This window comes from Aquarana catesbeiana, linkage group LG01, assembly GCF_042186555.1.
Source record: "Aquarana catesbeiana isolate 2022-GZ linkage group LG01, ASM4218655v1, whole genome shotgun sequence".
Taxonomy (NCBI): domain Eukaryota; kingdom Metazoa; phylum Chordata; class Amphibia; order Anura; family Ranidae; genus Aquarana; species Aquarana catesbeiana.
In genome coordinates, this window is record NC_133324.1 from 397,019,324 (window position 1) to 397,038,785 (window position 19,462).

At 41.4% G+C, this 19,462-nt stretch overlaps 1 protein-coding gene across 4 annotated transcripts in view; it reads right to left on the reverse strand.

The window, feature by feature from the left end:
- The window catches only part of TJP2 (tight junction protein 2), a 159,940-nt gene that overhangs the window by 33,553 nt on the left and 106,925 nt on the right, over positions 1–19,462 (reverse strand). For all 4 annotated transcript variants that reach the window (XM_073634689.1, XM_073634697.1, XM_073634682.1 and 1 more), the window contains 6 exons: positions 18,397–18,500; positions 13,896–14,049; positions 12,122–12,227; positions 11,868–12,022; positions 2,684–2,750; positions 769–919 (listed from right to left, as the gene is read on the reverse strand). In XM_073634689.1, the coding sequence (XP_073490790.1) occupies positions 769–919; positions 2,684–2,750; positions 11,868–12,022; positions 12,122–12,227; positions 13,896–14,049; positions 18,397–18,500 (737 nt within the window). The remainder of the gene's footprint in view (positions 1–768; positions 920–2,683; positions 2,751–11,867; positions 12,023–12,121; positions 12,228–13,895; positions 14,050–18,396; positions 18,501–19,462) is intronic.

Sequence of the window (19,462 nt, forward strand, 5' to 3'; positions counted from 1 at the left end):
TGACTGTATAACTGCCTAATAAATGGCACTCCGCTGGGGTACCTCAGGTCTAAAAAACATCTTAATGATTGTACAGAAGTGTTGGGTTTGTATGAAGAAAGGTGTGGGCAGCTTAAACAGAAATAGAACTAGGATAAAGTTTGTTTATGTCCTATCAATTTGTCATAAAGGGAGACAGTAATTTAAGTGCAATGCTACCCTATACTTTCATGAATTGTGGACAGAGTAGGTAAGGTTAGAAACTCTAAGGTTTTTATTTGTTTTTGCTCTTTCAACCCAGTGGGAAGATTTCCCCTATCTTTTGTTTCCATATTGCCTGTGTATACCTAGAGGATGGAATTCTAGAGTAAACCTTCCCACTGGTGGCAAAGAGCTAAAAAAAAAAAAAAAAAAAAAAAAAAAAAAAAAAAACAAAAAAACACACACCTTAGGGAGGTTCTAACCTTACCTACTAATTCGGGAGATTTACTCTAGAATTCCATCCTCTAGGTACACACAGGCATCCATAGGCTTCCTGTTTTTGGTGTTCCAGACTGATTTGCCAGTTAGTGATAATGGGACTGAAAGTTAGGAGAAATATGTTCTATGGGGACACGGCCAGCAACAAAAACCTGAAGGAAGTTATAAGTCTTTCACTCTCTATCCAAAATGAAAAAAAAAATATTTGACAAACTAGTTCTTTGACCAAAGCCCAAAGGAACCTAGGACTGACTTTAATGCAGAATGTACATTTGCACCTTTATCAAGCTGTAAAACGTCAAGTGTTACCTTGAGAAGCTGATCTCCTTCTTCTAGGCCTTCCTGCTCAGCAGCACTTCCTTCCTGAACACCAGCAATAAATATACCAACATCATTACCACCAGCAAGCCTCATGCCTACGCTTTCACCTTTTCGAAACTGAATCATTTTTGTATTAGGCCTAAAGGAAAAAAAGAACAAAAAAAAAAAAAAAAAAAAGGACTTTAGTGTTTGCAGGTTGGACTTGTATTATTTACAGTGATTGAAACTTGTCAGAGCTTGTGGCAATATTGTCTGGCTTATTCCTTAAAGCTAAAAACACCAATGAATGCCAGCATATATATTCATTAAAAGCATTAAATTATTTTCTTGGAATGCAAAAATGAGAAGAAGGAGGGACAGCACAGGGAGCCAAACAGGCTTTGCTACATGCACATGAGCTCTGCTGGTAAGAGCAGAGGGATATGCTCATCAGTCTGCTACTACCTCTTTTTTTAATTTTTTTTCAATATAAGTTCATTAGAAGTTATAAGCCTCTTTAATGTCCAAAGACAAGGGAGCAGGAAGATGATCTAGTAATATTGTATAAGCGCTGCAGAGAAAAGTCTTGTCACCAATCTGACTATTTTCTGACAAGACTGTAAATCATCAGACAAAATTACAATTCATTTAATAAACAGCTTCTGTATACTTATATAGTTCAGTTGCGTATTTAGTTTGTGTGCCGTTCAACTTTCAATCTAAAGAGTAATAAGCTATAGAAAGCAACAAGAATATATGTTTACCTTTCTTGACTGTAAAGAACTGAAATCGAAGTGGTTACTATAGGTCTTAACTACATATAACTGCACCTACACAGGGGGAGATTAACTAAAACTGGAGCGCTCAGAATCTGGTGCAGCTGTGCATGGTAGCCAATCAGCTTCTAACTTCAGCTTGTTCATTTAAGTTTTGACAATAAAACAAGGAAGCTGATTGTTTTTTATGCAGAACTGCACCAGATTTTGCACTCTCCAGTTTTAGAAAATAATCCTCATAGCCTCTTTGCGTTTGACAATCCCAACACCACCAGAGAAAGCGGAGTTTCCCTGCCATTTACCTTGGCACTCACGCTAAGCTGTACACATGAATGTCAGGTTTAAAGTGTCACCAAACCCACATCATTAAAAAACTTTCAATAAATGGTGTATTACATGCTGTTCATATTCACTCAGTCACTATGAGATTAGTTTTCTGTATTTTGCAAATAAAACCTGGTTGATCCTGCTGCCCTCTATCTCCCCCCTTCTGTTCATGTCCCAAAAACAGTTAGGGATTTTGCAGCTGTGGTGGCAACTCTGCACATGCTCAGTATTCAGTGAGTTTCTATGCAGAGCATTTCCTCATCACATCTGGGCAGCCCATGTGACAATAGTCATACATGTGGTCATTTACGCAGCGGTAAATGACAACCCACTCCCTCCCTCCTCCATGCTCACTAACCAGTTAAACGCAACAGGGGCAGGATATTACATGTAGATTAATGGAGGAGTCACCTCCCTCTTATTCCAAGACACAGGCTGGAGAAGAGTGACACAGCCTGTGACTGGCAAAAATTCGCCCATACCATATTATTTCCACAACATAAAAAAAGATTTCATTTCAAATATACTGTATATTTCTATAACAATTTAAAAGTTTGATAGCAGGACTAGAAGCTCCACCAGATTATGTTTCCCTGGAGACACGCTGGGAATGATCCAGGTCGTGTGACAGCTGTATATCAATTAGGAAAAAGGAACTTAGTTTTTTTTTGTTTTTTTTTTTAATATAAAAAATAGTTACAGTGCCATCATCCACATACAGAAATAGAAGGTACAATGTATATTAAACAACACGTTTAGTATCACTTTAAGACATAATTTCTTTCATCAAATGCTGACAGGTTTAATGTTCAAAAACATACCCGTAGATCTCCAAATCTTCAGGACTTGGCTGCAGAAACTGCTTTCGAACCACTACAGGCTTTTCTACTGTATGAACCAGAAAAACATAAATCCTGTTTTTAGAATTAAATCGTGTACAGGCACAAAAACAAAGACCTTCAGATATACAGAGGTTAGACAAAATTATGGAAACATGTATGCATGTAAAAGCAAAATCGTTACTTAATATGGTGTTGGACCGCCTTTGGCATCCAAGACGGCCTAAAGTCTACTGACAACTGACAAACAGAAGTCTTGGATTGTGGATAATGGAATTTGATTCCACTCTTCATGCAAAAATCCGGGTCACTATCTTGCGCAATATCCTTTAGTCTCTTTCGGTCAGTAGACCATGTCGACCTCGCTGATGCTTATCAAATGACGTATTCCCGGGAACTGTATATGCCGTCATAAACTTTGTAAGGTACCTCATGACACCGCAAATAAAATTGGCAGATTCAGTCATAAAGGCACCAACAATTTACCCTCTTTGAAGCTCAGTAAGCTCTGACCTGAGTGCGCATTACTAGTAGCGCATGCAGTGAATGACGAAAATGAGGCTTCCCACCCAGTGGCCCCCCCCCCAGTCGGTCTCCAGCCCCGCACTTACCTCCATCTAGGTCATGGGCAGCGCTTCCCCTGAGTCTCCTCTTCCTAGGTGGCCAATAGGATCGCTTCTCCTCTCGACCCATCGGGTGACGGGTCTCAGGACCCGCCTCCTGATTGGCTGGGAGGAGAATCAGGAAAACAATAGCGGATATTAATTCGCTACTGTCACACAACTGGGAAGGGCGCAGTGCTCCGTGCCCCAAGCCCACACTTTTTTGAAGCCAGAGTCTCAGGCTCTAATCATGTGCTTCAAAAAAAAAAAAAAAAAACACACAACCCCATTGAATTCAATGCCTCTGGCGCCCTGCATGTAGATTAGGGGCCGGGCGCATGGATTAGGAGGGCGCCGCCCCTGCGCCCCCTATGGATGGGCCGTCACTGTTCCCACCTGTTAGCCAAGTGTATCATCACACAGCAGAAGCATAAAAATGTTACATCACTTCCACTTTAACATGTCATCACTTTCACACCTGCAAATTATGTAGCGTTTTCATATTTTTGTCCAAACCCTGTATATGTAACGTTTTATCAGCCAAAAATGGTGTCAATATGCAATTTAGAAATACACAGATAGCCAAATAAGTGCCTGTAAACACAGCATGCACAAATATGTCATATACACTTAATGTAATGCATTTACAGTTGCTGTAATGAACACAATGAATAGTCTTCCAATGCTGCATGTAATAAGCTAGCTCTGTCTTCAGTAGCAGTGATATCAATCGCCTCGCAAGAGTTGCAGGAGTGCAAGTGTCAGCATCACTTTAATGGAAAGTGGGAAAAGCTTCCCCTTACTAACTGTTCTATTGTAATAGGATACTATTCTACTAAGCATTTTTCGGCAATGCTCAGAAGAAAGTCTACAAAATGCATTCAGTTTAAAACCAGATCTAGATTAAATTGTATTACTAAAGAGGAGGGCTTTTTTTCAACGGGAACTCAGTTCCAGCACCCCCAGCACTGAATGTATATGTAATGTCAAGGGGTGCTGGGTTTTGCTGCATTGTCTATTGATGCTGGCTGCTGGGGGATCTATTGTTGCTGAAGGGGATATATTTTTGTGGTGGGGTTGTTGTTGCCGGGGAGGTCTATTGTTGCTGTTGGAGGATCTATTGTTGCTGGGGTTGATCTTATGTTGCGGGGGGTCAGTTGTATCTGGGAGAGATCTGCTGTTGAGGGAACAGTCTATTGTAGCTGGCTACTGAAGGGTCTAGTCATGCTGTCTGCAGGGGGGGGGGGATCTATTGTCGCCGGGTGGCATTTTGTTGTGGGCAGTCCACTGTTGTTGGCTGCAGGGGATATATTTTACTGCTTTTCTTGTTTTCTTAACAAATTCAATACAAATTACTTAGTACCACAAATGTTACTTGGTTCTGTATTCTCTAGGGGGCAGTACTGGGAGGTGGGTAGGGTTGGAACCAAGGAACAGTGCTCAGAGGTAGGTAGGGGGCGGAGACAAGGGGTAGTTCCTGCACCTATTCTGAGAAAAAAAGTCCTGGAAAGGAACACATTTTCTGACATTTGATACAATCTCATAGTACTAGTGGAAAGCTTTAAATAGATGCAGTGCTACCAAGAAAAAAGCTTAACCCCCACCACCATGAAGTGAAATAACGTGCATACAAACAATGTAGTTACAACCACAGTACATAGGTGTGCTATGATAAGATTAAAACATGACAAGTATCGAATTCACACCAGAAACTGCATGTAACTGCGCGTTTTGGACTGCATGTTTACAGTTCATCCGGAAAGTATTCACAGTGCTTCACTTTTTCCACATTTTGTTATGTTACAGCCTTATTGCAAAATGGATTAAATTCATTATTTTCCTCAAAATTCTACAAACAATACCCCATAATGACAACGTGAAAGAAATTTGTTTGAAATTTTTGCAAATGTATTAAAAATTAAAAAAAAAACCATATACATAAGTATTCACAGCCTTTGCTCAATACTTTGTTGAAGCACCTTTGGCACCAATTACAGCCTCAAATCTTTTTGAGTATGATGCTACAAGCTTGGCACACCTATTTTTGGACAGTTTCTCCCATTCTTCTTTGCAGGACCTCTCAAGCTCCATCAGGTTGGATGGGGAGTGTTGGTGTAGAGCCATTTTCAGATCTCTCCAGAGATGTTCAATCGGGTTCAAGTCTGGGCTCTGGCTGGGCCACTGAAGGACATTCACAGAGTTGTCCCGTAGCCACTCATTTGTTATCTTGGCTGTGTGCTTAGGGTGGTTGTTCTGTTGGAAGATGAACCTTTGCCCCACTCTAAGGTAAAGAGTGCTCTGGAACAGGTTTTCATCAAAGATGTTTCTGTACATTGCTATATTCATCTTTGCCTCCATCCTGACTAGTCACCCAGTTTCTGCCGCTGAAAAACATCCCCACAACAGGATTCTGCCACCACCATGCTTCACTGTAGGGATGGTATTGGCCAGGTGATTAGCGATGCCTGGTTTCCTCCAGACATGACGCTTGCCATTCAGGCCAAAGAGTTTAATCTTTGTTTCATCAGACCAGAGAATTTTATTTCTCATGGTCTAAGAGACCTTCAGGTGCCTTTTACTGAGGAGGCGGGCGGTTATGTGCCTTTTATTGAGGAGTGGCTTCCATCTGGCCACTCTACTATACAAGCCTGATTGGTGGAGTGCTGCAGAGATGGTTGTACTTCTGGAACGTTCTCCTCTCTCCACAGACAAGCTCTGTCAGAGTGACCATCGGGTTCTTGGTCACCTCCCTGACTAAGGCCCTACTCCCCCGATCGCTCAGTTTGGCCGGGCGGTCCACAGTCCTGGTGGTTCCAAACCTCTTCCATTTATGGATGATGGAGGCCACTGTGCTCATTGGGACCTTCAATGCTACAGAAAGTTTTCTGTACCCTTTCCCAGATCTGTGTCTCGATACAATCCCGTCTCAGAAGGCTACAGACAATTCCTTGGACTTCATGGCTTGGGTTGTGCTCTGACATGCACTGTTAACTGTGAAACCTTATATAGGTATGTGCTGAATCAGCTGAATTTACCACAGGTGGACTCCAATCAAGTTGTAGAAACAGCTCAAGGATGATCAGTGGAAACAGGATGCACCTCAGCTCAATTTTGAGTGTCATGGCAAAGGCTGTGAAAACTTATGTACATGGGATTTTTTCGGTTTTTAATTTTTAATAAATTTGCAAAGATCTCAAACAAACTTCTTACATGTTGTCATTATGGGGTACTGTTTGTAGAATTTTGGAGGAAAATAATGAATTTAATCCATTTTGAAATAAGGCTGTAACATAACATAATTTGGAAAAAGTCTCTGTATACTTTCTAGATGTACTATACATGCATTTAAAACGCATTTGAAGTGCGCTTGCCCTGGGCTTGAGTGCATTTACAGTGCATTTTTCTGTGCGTTTTTTGGGCTTGGCTTTTTTGGCTTAGGGCCCTTCCACACCGAACGCAGTTGGATGAATTCTGAACTGCACTCCAACTGCATAGACAGCCCAAAATCAAGGTGATCCTAAGGGGATAGTTCACATCATTGTAGTGCAGTTTAGCACAGTTAAATAAAAGAAGAGCATGCTGCATTTTTCTGCCCCACAAATGCAGGTAGGGTGCTACAAATGCACCGCACCATGCCCCTTTAAGCCAAGCCCAAAAACTTATAGAAAAATGCACTCCAAACGCAGTACAAAACACATGCAAAACGCATTCAAGCGTGCATCAAGCGCACTTCAAATGAATTTCAACAAGCAGTCAAAAATGTGCAGATATGTGCAATTTCTGGTATGAATGGGCCCTTAAAGGGAGGGGTACAGTGTGATGCATTTGAAGCGCATTTTTAGCGCGTTCCCTACATTTGCGGTGCAGAAAAATGCAGCATACTCTAATTTTTTGAACTGCACTGCAATGATGTGAACTATGCCCATAGGATTACCTTGATTTTGGACTGTCTATGCAGTTGAAGTTCAGTTTAAAATGCATCCAACTGCAGCCAATTGCATCCAACTGCATTAAAAAGGCCCTTAATGTAAAAATGCAATCTCTCTCGTTTTCCACCTCCAGTAATTCTTAATTTGTTGCGACTCTCCCAAGTGAAAATTCCAACGAGGTTGAGCTCCACCAAAGACTGAACATGTACTCACCAAACCCTTTACCTGTTTAGGGAAAGGTAAATAAGGGAAGTCCATATCAATGATTAAAGTTTTTTTTCATTTTGGATGGAGTAAGGGAGGGTTATAGCCAGTCAGATTTTTTTTTGCCATCTGTAGCCCATTGCGAACCTTTCCCTCCCCTTCCTGTCCCATAGCTAAACAGAAAGTGAGAGGAAATCCCTGCAAATTAAGCAAATTCCTTGGGGCCCCCAGGTCACCAGAGCTAGCGTCCCCATTGGAAGATTTCCCCTCTATTTCTTTTCTGGGGACAACCCAAAATTTGGGATTTTATTTGACTTTCATTTTCAATGATAATGGTCAACAGGACAAATAGAGTGGGTGAATCTCCTTAATGGGGGCAGAGACAGCAATAAAATATGACATGGGTTCTAATCCAGCTCCATTCTACCCAAATTGAAAAAAAAAAAAAAAGTTTTGCATTTACTAATACTTTAATCCTTTGAATGAAGCTGGATCTGCTTTTCCTGACATTCTCCCAGGTTATAGCACGCAGTAAATTACAAAAAGTGCAGAGCAGAAAACCTTTGAAAAGTCCGGAGTGATGAAATGTGCCACAGGCAGAGGTAGTATGGGAAAATTCCAGCACAAAGCTCTGCCAATGGCGCCAAGATAGGGAGCGTTGGTTCAGGGCCTGTAAGGAAAAGTTGGAGTTGCTGTCATCTTCTATAAAATTCGCCTTTAACATAATTCTCCATTTCACACAGACTATATATGTATGAACAAAAATAGGATGGCCGCACTGCCAATACGATGCAAAATTGAAGATTTATTAAAAGGAGAATAAAAGCATGTACAAATGACCAATGACACAGGCAATGGCGGGGCAAAAAGGTGACGCATTCACATGGCTAGCATGCTTTGATGAAGCACGCTAGTTGTGTGAAACGCGTCACCTTTTGCTCTGCCATGGCTCGTTTGTACATGCTTGTATTCTCCTTAATAAATTTCAATTTTGCATTGTATTGGGAGTGCGGCCATCCTATTTTTGTTCATACATGTTCTCTGCAGCAGTGACAGGACTTGCACCCACCTGATGCTTGTTTGCCTGCAGCCTAGCAGATTTCACCCCAAGCATTTATTTTGTTTCGTCTAAGTGGATCTTCATTGCACACAGACTATGTTGGAATTTTTACTTTTTTAAATAAATAACTGCTTTTACACCAAGTGCAGTTCTCTGCTCTTTTTGTAATCCACTGCAGACAGTGTCAGTAAAAGGCAGATCAGACTTCATTTAAAAGATTAATGATCTTTGATTTGATGCTCCCACAAGGTTTTTTTTAATCTCCCTAAACAGAATAATAAAGGGTTTGGCGAGTGCATTTTCAGTCTTAGGCCTCATTCACACGAGGCGGACTCCGCTTCCACGGAGCCCGCCTCGGTCCGCCGGCTCAGCAGGAGATCTGTCCGTTGATCTCCGCTGAGCCGGCAGATGATAGGTCCCTCTCTGCTCACTGAGCGGGGAGGGGCTTGTCAGGCGCCGCTGCTGCCTATGGAGAGATCAGATGAAAACAGACAGCATGTCCGTTTTCATCAGATCTCACGCGATCCGATAGCGACGGATCCGGACGTAGGGCCATCCGTCTGCTTTTAGCGGATCGGACGGGGTCGCATGTCAGCGGACATGTCTCTGCTGACATGCGTTGCTCCATAGGCTAACATGGATCGCCCGTTCAGGTCCGCCGTCAAAACTGACAGGCGGACCGATCGTGTGAAAGGGGCCTTAGGAGGGCATGCACACAGGTGGAATTGTCAGTGGGAAGAGTCGCAACAAATGAAGAATCATAGAAGGTGAAAAGAGACTGCATTTGATTGTTTATCACACTAAAATTACTTCGATACTTGTCACATTTTAATTTGAATCATAGACACACCTATGTACTGTGGTTGTAATTAGATTGTTTGCATGCATATTATTACTACATGGTGGTGGGGGTTGAGAGTTTATGGGTAGTTGTATATCAAGTTTTCAACTTGCTATCATGAATCAGGAGGGCTTGACACAATTGTATACAGCTGCTTGGCATTAATCATTTTAATTTTGAGTAAGTTTTAGAGTTAATGCAGAAAATATTAAAATATTTTTTTGAATCTCATATTACTAGCTAAAAAGGGTTAGTTCACCTTTAAAAAAAAAAAAAAAAACAATTATCTCATGCATCACAGTTCTGACTGTTCCTGAAAATGCTGCCCCCATTTTTAAAAATGATCCTTACTTTTGATGCTGCTTCTACGGTGTCTCCATCCTGCCATTGGATGCCGGGCACCACACCTCACAAACAAGCGCTCAGTTACGAGAATGCAACTTGCATATGCAGTCTACTCGCTCTCAAACTCGCAAAACGCTGAGCTCAGCCACTAAGGTTAGACAGAGCAGACTGCGCATGTGTGGATAGGCAAGCCAAGTTCTTGTGGCTGAGTGCTTGTCTGTGAGGAGTGGGGATTTGCATCCAATTTGTCTGTGTTTCCTGCCATCCAAGCAGGATGGAGAAGAGGAACTCACAGTAGAAGCGGTGTTAAAAGTAAGGATTGTTTTTATAAAAGGGAGGACAACATTTTAATGTGCAGACACAACTGTAAAATGCATACAGATTCTTTTATTTTAGAAAAAGCCATTAAGATGAACCAACTTTAAAGTACAACTAAAGACCAAATTTTTTTTTTTTAGTTTTGGATAGAGTGCAGAGGGATTAGAACACCTGTCTGTGCCTCCTTTAAGGAGATTCACCCTCTCTATTTGTCCTGTTTACCATTATTGAAAGTAAAAGAAAATCCCAAATTTTGGGTTGTCCCCAGAAAAGTAATAGAGGGTAAATCTTCCAATGGGGACACTAGTTCTGATGACCTGGGGGTCCCCAAGGAATTCCCTTAATTTGCAGGGATTTCCTCTGACTTCCTGTTTGGCTATGGAACATGAAGTGAAGGGAAATATCCACACTGGGACACAGATGACGAAAAAAAAAATCTGACAGGTTATAACCCATCCTTCCTCTAGCCAAAATTAAAAAAAAAAAAAAAGTTTTGCCTATAGTTCTGCTTTAATTGTTCTTACCTATAGTACCAATTCAAGTGCTATATTCAAGAAAATTAGTATACAAGCAAAATCCTGGATCATGGAAAGAAATACTTCTCTAAGGCCCCTTTCACACTGGAGCGGTAGGGGGCGTCGGCGGTAAAACAGCGCTATTTTTAGCGCTGTTTTACCGCGGTATTCGTCCGCTAGCGGTGCGGTTTTAGCCCCCCGCTGGCGGTCGAAAAAGGGTTAAAACCCCTCGTATAGCGTGGCTATAGCCGCGGTATAGCCGCGCTGTCCCATTGATTTCAATGGGCAGGAGCGGTTTAGGAGCAGTGAATACACCGCTCCTTCACCACTCCAAAGATGCGGCTGACAGGAGATTTTTTCTTCTCCTGCCAGCACACCGCTTCAGTGTGAAAGCCCTCAGGCTTTCACACTGAACAAACAGCGGAGGCTGTTTAGGGGCGGTTTGCAGTCGCTATTTTTAGCGCAATAAGGCCTGCAAACTGCCCCAGTGTGAAAGGGGCCTAAGTCAAGTTAAAGAAGCAAATTCAAAGTAAGTTGTAATTAAATCAATTTTTCTTTCTTTTTTTATGTTGTCGCACAATATTCAGAAACTTCCTTGTATATGTGTGCAAATTTTCAGTGACATGTGTCTACTAGCATTTAAACATTGGCAAGAAATATGAAACCAACATACTTTAACTTCATTAAATCCCTAGTATGCTTAAGCATTAAAAAAGCGAGGATGAGGCTAAACTGATAAAGGCCTAATATTAGTCCAAAGTCATTTTGTACTGATAATTCTACCTGAAAAAGTCTCGGTATTAATTTTGCAGAATGTGCCAGTTAAGCTGCTTTTCACCAAACTTCATTGTTGATTTCATTTTTTGTTAAAATGGTTCTAAACCTTAAATGCATTCTATGCAGTAAGGTAAAAATACAAAAAAAAAACAAAAACACAAACATTTCAGTAGCTGCTCTTTCTCCCTGGTCTCACAGGACAGACTGATAACAGCAGGGGCCATTGGCTTCTGCTGCTGTGAGCCAAATCAAGTGAGGTTAGGCGGGGACAAGCCACGCTGTATGTCTATAGATGCACATTACCCAGCATGGGAGTGTAGCAGCTTGTGTGCCACCATAGGAAACCTATTCCCATGGTGGCACACAGAGAAGGAGGGGTTGCCAGCAGGGGTCCCCAGAAGAGGTGTTTTAGAGCTGCTCTATGCAATACCCTTGCACATAGCAGATAAAAGAGTTTACAACTGCTTTAAATATTTTCATTCAGAATCACAAAGAAAGTTCATGAAGGCATGTCACAACGAAATAATAATACAACCTTAATGGCAAAAAACAAATAGAAAGACTGTATTGTTAACCTGGAAGGTCTTCGAAATGCACTGGCTCTGGGCTGGTCTCTGGAACCACTGGGCTTATACTAACAGGAGCAGGGCTCTCAGCTCTGTTCACCACTTTAAAAGGAGTAGGCATGGCTCCCATTTTGGTCAGTCGGTTGGGTGGATCCTCTTTAGAGCTGAAAGACAGCATGAAAAGATCATAAAGGCCAGAACTTCAATGGCAGTTTTTTTTTTCCTTAGTCACACTATGGTGCTGGAAGAATAACAATACTTACCTTGTTTTTTCTTTTAGCTTCTCATTGGAGGAATGAGAGTCTGAGTAGTGCAATTTCACATCCTCCACAGGGGAGCCAGAATGATTGGACTCGATCTCAGAAATATCTGTTGAAATAATAAAAATGCTTTCATATTAACCAAGATATTAATAACAACTACAACAGACTTATGTTAGATGAGTCACACAGGATCAGCTACAGAATCACCAAGGTCATTTCCTCATAGAGTTACTTTTTTGCTGACTTGAAATGCTGTCTAAATGCACAACAGTGTGAGCTGTGAGGGAGTGGCATTTTGCAGGTCTGGTCATCAAGAAATAGACTCCATAAAAAAAAATAAATACCGGTATATAGTCTCTTAGAGATACTGGCTATGATCCTCAAATAAAACACAAGGACACAATATACAGTACACTTTATTGCCTCTCTCACTTATAATCTACTAATATCTACTGGGAGTAAATCATAGTTGCCAACATTTTTATTTTTTTCCAGGGACACCTTTTATGCTGTGCACCCAGCAAGCCATTGTGAGCAGATAATGCACTTTAATTATGAGTGGGGCATTCCTTAAAATGGGCGTGGTTCTAAAAAGAGGAATATCAACAGCCTATTAAACAATTTAATTTTAAAATACTATATACACTAAAATAAATTAACAAAATAAGAACAGAAACATATGTAAAGATGGGATTCTCATTAGCAAAAAATTACTATGAATGTATGAATTTGTTTAGCTAGTTACAATTTGTATGCTGGCCGTACATGACTCCTACCGAATCAACTGAAATTTGAACCATGGGTGGCTCTATTGTCACCACCTGGCTCAAATGATTTCTACACTTACAGCAGCCCTCAATGTAATGGGGGATTTCTACACTGACCACCAATGCAAGGATGGACCTTACACTGACCACCAATGTAAGGGGGAATTTACACAGACCACCAATGTAGGGAGGAACCCTACACCAATCACTGACATACCAGTGGATTTTACACTGACCAACGATGTAACAGGGGCTTTCTACAATGACCAGCAATCTAAAATGGGGGATTTCTACACTGAACATCAATGTATGGGGGATTTACTTTGACCACCAATGTAATAAAAGCATTTACACTAACCCACCAATGTAACAGGGGGTTCTACACTGATAATCAATCAAATGAAGGGGGTAGTAGAGGAGGGAGCACCCAATAATCAATGAAATGCACGGAGAGTATAGTTTGTGATCGTTTAATGAAAGTTCAGAACATGGTTTGGCCAACGCATTTCTTGAGAAAAGACTCCCCCCTACTTCTGGGCCGCTACTGTTTGTAGATGGTGAGCGAAGAAAATCCCATATGGTGGGTTTGGGATATCTGAATCAGAGTTGCTCAATGATCATTGTGTTCGCTGCCGCTGCGAACACAATGATCATTGAGCAACTCCAATTCGGATATCACAAACCCACCATATGGGATTTGCTCCGCTCACCATCTACAAACAGTAGCGGCCCAGAAGTAGGGGGGAGTCTTTTACCCCGAAATGCGTTGGCCTAACCATGTTCTGAACTTTCATTTAAACAATCACAAACTATACTCTCCATGCATTTAATTTATTATTGGGGGCTCCCTCCCCTCCTACCCCCTCTATACATATGGGAAAACGACCTTTAAGGCTGTACCCCTAGGCAGCAGCCCACACCCTAAAAAAAGCTAAAATGGAGAATTTTACACAGACCGCCACCAATAAAAGACCACCAAAAATAAAGATTAAAAAAACAGTCCCCACCTCCTATGTCAGAGTCACTGTCATGCAGAGAAGGAATGTTGATCAAAGTTTGTTGGACATCTCTTTGCACCACCAGCTGCAGTTTTCCTCTTGACTTCTCAATCAACTTCCGTGCATCAGCTAAGGACATGTTTTCAGTCACAGTGCCATTAATCTAGTAGAAAATAAATTAGTTATTAAATGACAGTGATAGAAACAATGTTAGTTTAGGATTTCACCTTAATTGCTACTGAGCAGCCACACGATATTACTTTGAGTAACCAAACATTGCCTTATTTAAAGTTAACCTGTGATATCTGGGAGAGAATTCACCCACGGAATGGGTAATTTTGAGGGTGGGTGTTGTGATTTATAGCTTAATTGAGGCTGTGTCGTGTTCATTTTCAATAGTTTTAAGTAACAGTTGTTTATTAGGAGAAGAAAAGGTAAAACTGTAATGTAGTCAAAGACAGCAAAGCACAGGGAAAGAAGGAATGTTATACTGGACAGAGCAGATGTGGAACTAATAGACTGGAGATAGAGGGCACAATAAAACACTGATGGGAGCTTAATTTGCAAATAGTTCACAAAGAAATATCTGTATAGAGAGCTGTAGAGCAATAGATTTTATGGAGGTGTTTGTGCGCAGGCTGTGGTAGAGCATGTAGTTGACATGAAACAAGAGTTGCTGGAGGAGTAGATAAGGCAGGCATGAATGTAGTCTTGAAAGTTTCACAGCAACTGCATAGAACAGAGTTAAAGTGGATGTAAACCCAATGTCATCCTTTCTAAACTACTGCCATAGGGGTTATCTATAAGGATATACATGCCTCCTGCATGTATCTTTACCTGTCAAATGTCTCCCCTCTGTCTGTTATGAGATCCGAAAAACTGCAAATTCTGTGGGTGGGTCTGTTGTCTGGAGCTCGGTGGGTGGAGTCGTGATGTCAGTAGACTCCCCGCCCACCTCTACACTCCTTGTCAATATGCATTTTCTCCTGTGTATTTCTTACACTGAACTTCTGCTATGATCTCTAACATCCAGTGAAAAGACAGGAAAGTAACAACATGACTTCAGCATGCCAAATCATGCGGAGGTGTGGAACAGCCAATCCTTGCAGAGCTGCTGTAGAGAGGAGTGAGGGAGGGAATTAAAAAATAATGCCTGTGTCTTAGGCTGTCACTTACAACAAGGGGGAGGATTTGGCAAAGTTTTTCTCAGTTTGTCAAGATTTTGCTCACTGAACAATAAAAGAGGATTGCTCAGAGATGGATTAACTCTGTGTGGCAAGACTGGGCTCAAACGATAGGAAATCTTATACTCTACAGTATGATATAAAAAAAAAATTTCGGGTTTACATCCACTTTAACCAGAGTGTGGAGCACAGTATGTAGGGTGTAATTTTTGCATGCTAGAGAATATAAATGCTTTGAATAGATGCTGAAGACAGGAAATGGAAGGCATGTAGTAGAGAATTGAAGACAATGGAGAGGGGAAAATTGACTGTAGGATGAGCATAGCTTACTGTATAGTAAACAGTATGAAGGATAAATGCAGAAATTGGGGTGGGATCCAAAAACAACTGGGATGTGCAGATCAGGGACAGAGTGCAGATACATTGAAAGGTGCAAGCATTATGGACACCGATCGTACATGCACGGAGAATGTACCAGAGGGCTTCAAACATCAGGGAGAAAGGATGAAGTGTGTGCTGACAGTGTAAAGTCAGGTGACAAAATATGGGGAACAATGGACCATGGAGAGAGCCATGACACAGGGGTATGCAGAGTATATAGGAAAGCACTTTTTCCTGTCTTGATGTGTGTCAACTATGACTGTGGGAGAGGACATGGGCACTACTACCATATGTGCGTAGGTGAAGGCATGGACATGGGCACCTGAGTGTAGAGAAGCTTTCAGCTAAGGTGTATGTATGGTGGTATATGCAAGTACGTATGTGTACGTATGTGTAAGATGTAATATATGTAAATATATGTATGTATGTATGTATGGTGGCAGAATCCTCCAGCATAAGACATTAATGTTGCAAATAGTTTGTGTAGCAATCAAATGTATACTTTTTCTAGGGAGCCAAAGCTTTTCCTTAGGCCACATTCACACCATATGTGCAGAAAAACTGATGGAAACCGGCGCGTAGATTTCACTTGCAGAGATACAAGTTTATCAATTCTATATCAATTCTCATGCCCGTCTCAGTGAGTTTTATACACGTTGCAGATTCCTGCACAGAAAAAAATCTACAAGTGATAATAGTGTTGTGATGTGAAATGGGCACATAGAGAACTATTTTTTTTTTTTTTTGTGCCCTTGCAGAAGGCGTTCATAAAACTCATGTCTCTGCACATGCTGTGAATGAGGTCTTAAAGAAGAAGTAGTACAGCCAAAGCTCGTTTGGCTGTACTTCTCCTGTGGTTTACAGGAATGCAGTTTGTTCCTAAGCCCGCTGTCAGCTCATGTCACAGTACAGGTCCAGGCTGGGGAAAGATCACGACCATATGGTCAGGATCCACCCAGGAGCCTGGAACGGTACATGGATCAACCTTTCAGCAGGCCACTGAGAGCCTAAGCCAGCCGCTCCTGTCCCCTCCACAGCCCAGCTCTCCAGTGAGTGCTGGAGGGGCAGAGCAGAGAGCGGTGACTGTCCCAGCTCTCTGCTCAGAGTGGTGGGGAGAACTGAGCGATCAGCTATGTTTGATCAGTCAGTTCGCATCCTTAGAGAAGGCGCGGGACAAATGCTGCATCCACCTAGGGAAGTATGATTTTTTTTTTTTTTTTTAATCCCATACTTCTCTTTTAAAAGAGAGGACAGGAAACACTATATTTTTGCATTAGTTTTCCATTTTAAATGACAGCAGCAGTCATTTAAAAAGCAAAGTGGACTTCCACACTGTCACAAATGTTCTAGCTTCACATGTAATGCAATCTGACTCTGAAATATGTTTTGCTAATAAAATATGAAGCTACCTTTCAAATTATTAACAGCACTACAATACTAGAGGGAACAAAGAAATACTTTTTTATAAATTGTAAGAAGATGAACATACTGTAAGTATACAGTATGTCTACTCATAATAATTGTATTCTGTCTTTCAGTGGCAACTGTACAAAACAATGTTAAGGTAGTTAACGACATTTGTATACCTCCCTACAGGGTAGTCATATTGGCAGATATGTGTTGCCTTGCAAAAACATCTGGAAGAGAGATCTTGGAGGCAATGTGGAGAAAATCTGACAAAGACTGCTGGAGCAGGTGGCCGTGGTCTCCTTGTCACCTACTGAAAGGCTGATGCAATTGGTAATTGTACATACGATATAACGCGTCCTTCCAACTTTTTCAGAGGCATCTAATGCCGCGTACACACGGCTGGACTTGCCAACGGGCTAAACTCCGTCGACATTTCCGACGGAAAGATTTAGTTCTATATCCGAGTCTGTCGGAAATGCCAACAGAAAAAGTCCGATGGGGCATACACACGGTCGGAATGTCTGACCAAAAGCTCCCATCTGACTTTTTCTGTCTGGAAGTTCGGCCGTGTGTACACGACATTAGAGATAGCCTAAGATGTCCGGGAAAAGCAGTTGACTTTTTGAATATTTGCTGAAAATGTCCCAACTGTTTGTAAGTACAGTACCATCAATATGACATATAAAACAACTATATCTCAAGAACCTCTTGTTTGTCTATTAGGAGGTCTGGATGAAGAACTATATCCCCCCAAAATTTTAGTTCCTGTCTCTAGGCCTTTATTCTTGTTTCACAAGTTAATGAAGTGGATATCTCCACACCCTCAAACTGTGGAAGAGTGGCATTATCAGGTAAACGTCATAGTCCCAAGAGAAGAGCAAATCTTTCACCATAGGGGATGTTCCCAGAAGTTTAACTATTGGATCAGTGGCTGTCTGTTCTAGGCTTAGCCCCATGGTCTCTGGTCACCCAATAATTATTTTAAGGGTAAAAATGTGACTGGGTGTTGGGAGAGCAAGAAATGCAGGAGACTGGGGTACCTGTGCAGAAGTATTCTAGATAGTGTGACAAAGTATGTGAGGGTAACTGAATGGTTAAAGGGATGTACCTTGTAACAAGTGTAGGTTTAATGGTTAGTTATGTTGCTATAACTGATTTTGTAAAGCCAGTTGAAGACCTCTCAATATGAATATACAGCAAGTACCTCTGGAATTCTGTAAAAAACAAAATGGGCATGTGTACTTTAGAACAGCCTGTCTCCTTTATACCTAGATGACAGTTATCAATGCTGTTTATTATCAATGCTGTTTATTTGTAATGTTCTTACAGACTTTGTTTGTACTGAACTTCATGTCCAAGACGAAGAGGTCATGGAAACTGTGAAGTTGATAGACAGTTGTGTGCATTTTTGAAAACCCCACCAAAAAAAGAAAAAAAAAGTGGCCAATGGTCTCATCGCAGACTCACGACTTCTGCGTGCAATGGAACAACAATCACACACATCATCATAAACCATAGCATACCTAGATACTTACTTTAAGAACAATATCTCCCTCATTCAAGCTTCCATCTCGTGTTGCTAAACCAGCGTCGGTCATTTCCTTAATGAAAATTTGGCTGCCCAGGCGCAAACCAAACTCTGAAATAAATAAAAGTGGACATACCAATAAAAATACTTTCTATGGATACACAAGCCTATTTATTAAATAAAATGCCAATATCCAGGCATTTTAAAAGGGGTTTTCTACAAAGTTCTCTCTGCAGAAGTGTTACTTCCAGTGGCAGACAGGGTCTCGTTTCCTGAAGCCACTGCCAACATAGTCATGTTTTCTGTGCAGGGCTTAAATAAAACACATTGCCAGCCTCAGACACAAACAAAAATCTAGATGGTTTCCCAAACGCACTCTGTATGCATCCTAAAAAAAAAATCCAATTAGTCCCAAACATCTGAGGCCCAATGGTGCAGGTTTTAAATATTATAGTGACTGGGTTTATTGTTACTGGTTCTCTTTTGGAGGGATGTTCCTTTTTCCCCCCCCACAGTAAAAATACCCTTTCATCCTTCTAGTGCAAAAATTAATTTTTGGTACAATGTCCAGGTGGGGAGATGAAACACCTCTGATCCTAGAATGATCATAGTAAAGTCAGCCAACACAGGGTGCTGCAACTGGTTCAACTTGCATGTTCTCCCTGTGCCTGTGTGGGTTTCCTTTGGGTACTTTGGTTTCCACCCACACTCCAAAGACATTCTAGGAGGTTAATTGGCTCCTGTCTGTTTAGGTATGTGTATGTATGATCATGAGTTAAGGAACTTGGATTGTAAGCAGCTTGAGGTCAGGGACTGATGTGAATGTGCAATATATATGTATGTAAATCGCTGTGCAAATTCATGGTGCTATATAAATACACTATTGTAAAAATTTGCCAAGGGGTTGTGGCCCTACTGGCCATTCTGTTGATTAGAGCCATCGGAGCTGGTCCTCCCATAGTGGGGATCTGCACATGCTCATTAACAGTGCTGGGGGAGGGGAGGGGAGGGGGGACTACCCAAATTTATATTATTTGGCTCGTCACCCAGCACTGCAGCTGATTGAGGAAACA